The 2168-nt window shown below is 44.9% G+C and overlaps 1 protein-coding gene across 3 annotated transcripts in view; it reads right to left on the bottom strand.

Moving 5' to 3' along the window:
• LOC122251364 (uncharacterized) overlaps window positions 1–870 on the bottom strand; it is an 8700-nt gene extending 7830 nt beyond the window's left edge. Inside the window, exons 1-2 of one of the 3 annotated variants that reach the window (XM_043013258.2) lie at window positions 777–870; window positions 245–541 (exon numbers count right to left, since the gene is read on the bottom strand). In XM_043013258.2, coding sequence (XP_042869192.2) covers window positions 245–516 — 272 coding nt within the window. In that variant the 5' untranslated portion in view covers window positions 517–541; window positions 777–870. Of the gene's footprint in view, window positions 1–244; window positions 567–644 lie in introns of all 3 variants that reach the window. The other 2 variants (XM_043013257.2, XM_043013256.2) reach the window with 2 other exon arrangements.
• Between the last annotated feature and the right edge of the window lie 1298 nt (window positions 871–2168).

Here is a 2168-nt window from a genome sequence, read left to right as displayed (position 1 = left end):
CTGATTGGGGTGTTCAGTCCGATCACGATGGTGAGCGAAGGAAAGTCGGACAGGTGCCCATGTGGCGCATTCCTCGGCATCCCCTGCAGGTAAGCCAGTGTTGGGAGAAAGGGTAGCAGGGGGAGGGGGGGGAGATACCCCAGTTTCGAAGGGAAAGTGGCACTTTCGTAGGAGAGGAAATTAAAAACTAGATATTCAGAGGAGGATACGTGAATCACGAGATTCCTCAGGACAAGGTGACTACCTTTCATCGAGGGCGGAGCTGAAGAGATCCGTCCACGTCTCGCTGCTGCTGATCCTGGCGATGAGCGGCTGGAAGAAGGACTCGTCGATCCTGGCCAGGGCGAAGAGGGACGCGTTGCCGAGGCCGGCGCTGAGGGCGAAGGCGCCGGCCATGATGGCAACGAAGGCCGCCGTGCCCACCGACTCCGCCAGGTTGTCCAGGCTGCCGGTGAACCTATCCACGGACGTCCTGGTGTTGAGGATGGCGTTGTTGGCTGACATCAGCATGTCCATGGCGGCGGCTGCGGTTCAGCGAAATCTGAAGGATGAAGCGTCGTTCACATCTCATTATTTGAAACAGGGTATTCAACCCTTCCCTTCTCTTTAAAAGGAAGAACAAGGGAAAGTAAACACATACTCACCGTAATCTCAACGGCAGCAAAACACACAAAGCTCGGCAAGAAAAAGCTTTAACAACAAATCCCAAAGGTCGGCGCGAAAACAGAAAGCACGATCTCTCGAAACGGGAGAGCGACGCACGGGAGCTTCCTCACCCTCACTCCTGCACAGGCGTGACTGAGCCCCTCCGCCCTGACGCCCTCCGTTCGTGCTCTCCGCCTCCTCGTACTCCCGTCGGTGAAACTCTCTTTAGCCGTAGGTCAGGCAGGTTTATCCGGACGCTCGCTCGAACCACCGTCTCTTTCTATTTACCTCTCTCCGCCCACCGGAATGGACTCGCCTATTAGCGCGTGAATATACGGGCAGGACAATAGGCGAGGGTAGAATGATCATTCACGATGATTTGATTGATGTGTCATGAATCGATTCAACTTTCGTTCATCAATCAGCGCGGTGGCGTTCCTCAGAGGAAGAAATTCTCCCGATGAAGTGTGCGAATAGGTAAACGTTTCGCTCAGACACACGAGAAAACAAGGGGCCGTCCGTGCCAGTCAGGGACGGAGAATTTGCTCGCGGGATTAGGGGCTCGGTTTGATTGATCAACCTTAACCCTTAATCACCTTTGGGAAAATAAGTGTAATGAGTCTGAATCACGAGAGAAATAGTATCACTGGCCCTATCAAATCACGGGAATATGAAAAAAAAAAGTTCAAGAACTGGTGATGATTCCCTTGTTTTTTTCAGGAATTCCCTTTCTGAATTTCTCACACTAGCTGTTTCACGTTAACTCGACGATCGCGTGCTATACTTTAGGTCCCGGAGTGTGTCGCTCAGGAGGCCTACATAAGCGTCACACGTTCTGTAATCACAACGTCATTCCGATCGCATTTCGAGAAAAATCACACATTCTAGAAAATAAGACCTGTTTCATGTTTACTAGCGGGTATGTGTGAAAACAGACTCTGTGTTGATTTCTGAGAATCTGAACATAGTTTAGTCCAAATACATGTAATCATAATCGATCTTATCGGTAGTTCTAAAGGCCAAGTGACACTCGCATCGGGTGATCGTGCAATATACCTCCGCGTTCTTGGAAGTAGGTGAATGTGATTGCATGTTCGTAGCGTGAAATAATTCTGCCTGTTAGGGGAGGATGAAGATGAAATCACTAAACCGTTACGTTACCATCCATACTCCATCCAGCTTTCACTCAGTTAAACATACCCTACTTGTTTTTATACAGGGAAAGTATATACATTTGAAGATGGTAAGCGTGTCTCAGTGAATTATAATGATTTTTTTTTCATGAGCACATATATATATATATATATATATATATATATATATATATATATATATATATATGTATATATATATATATATATATATATATATATATATATATATATATCATATTATATTATGATATATATATATTATATATACACACATACACACACACACACACACATATTAGTACGTACATATATATATATATATATATATATATATATATATATATATATATATATATATATATATATATA

This window comes from Penaeus japonicus, unplaced genomic scaffold (genome assembly GCF_977035675.1).
Source record: "Penaeus japonicus unplaced genomic scaffold, GWHDUDI00000001_assembly GWHDUDI00000030, whole genome shotgun sequence".
Taxonomy (NCBI): Eukaryota; Metazoa; Arthropoda; class Malacostraca; order Decapoda; family Penaeidae; genus Penaeus; species Penaeus japonicus.
This window is presented reverse-complemented; position numbering and strand designations above follow the sequence as displayed.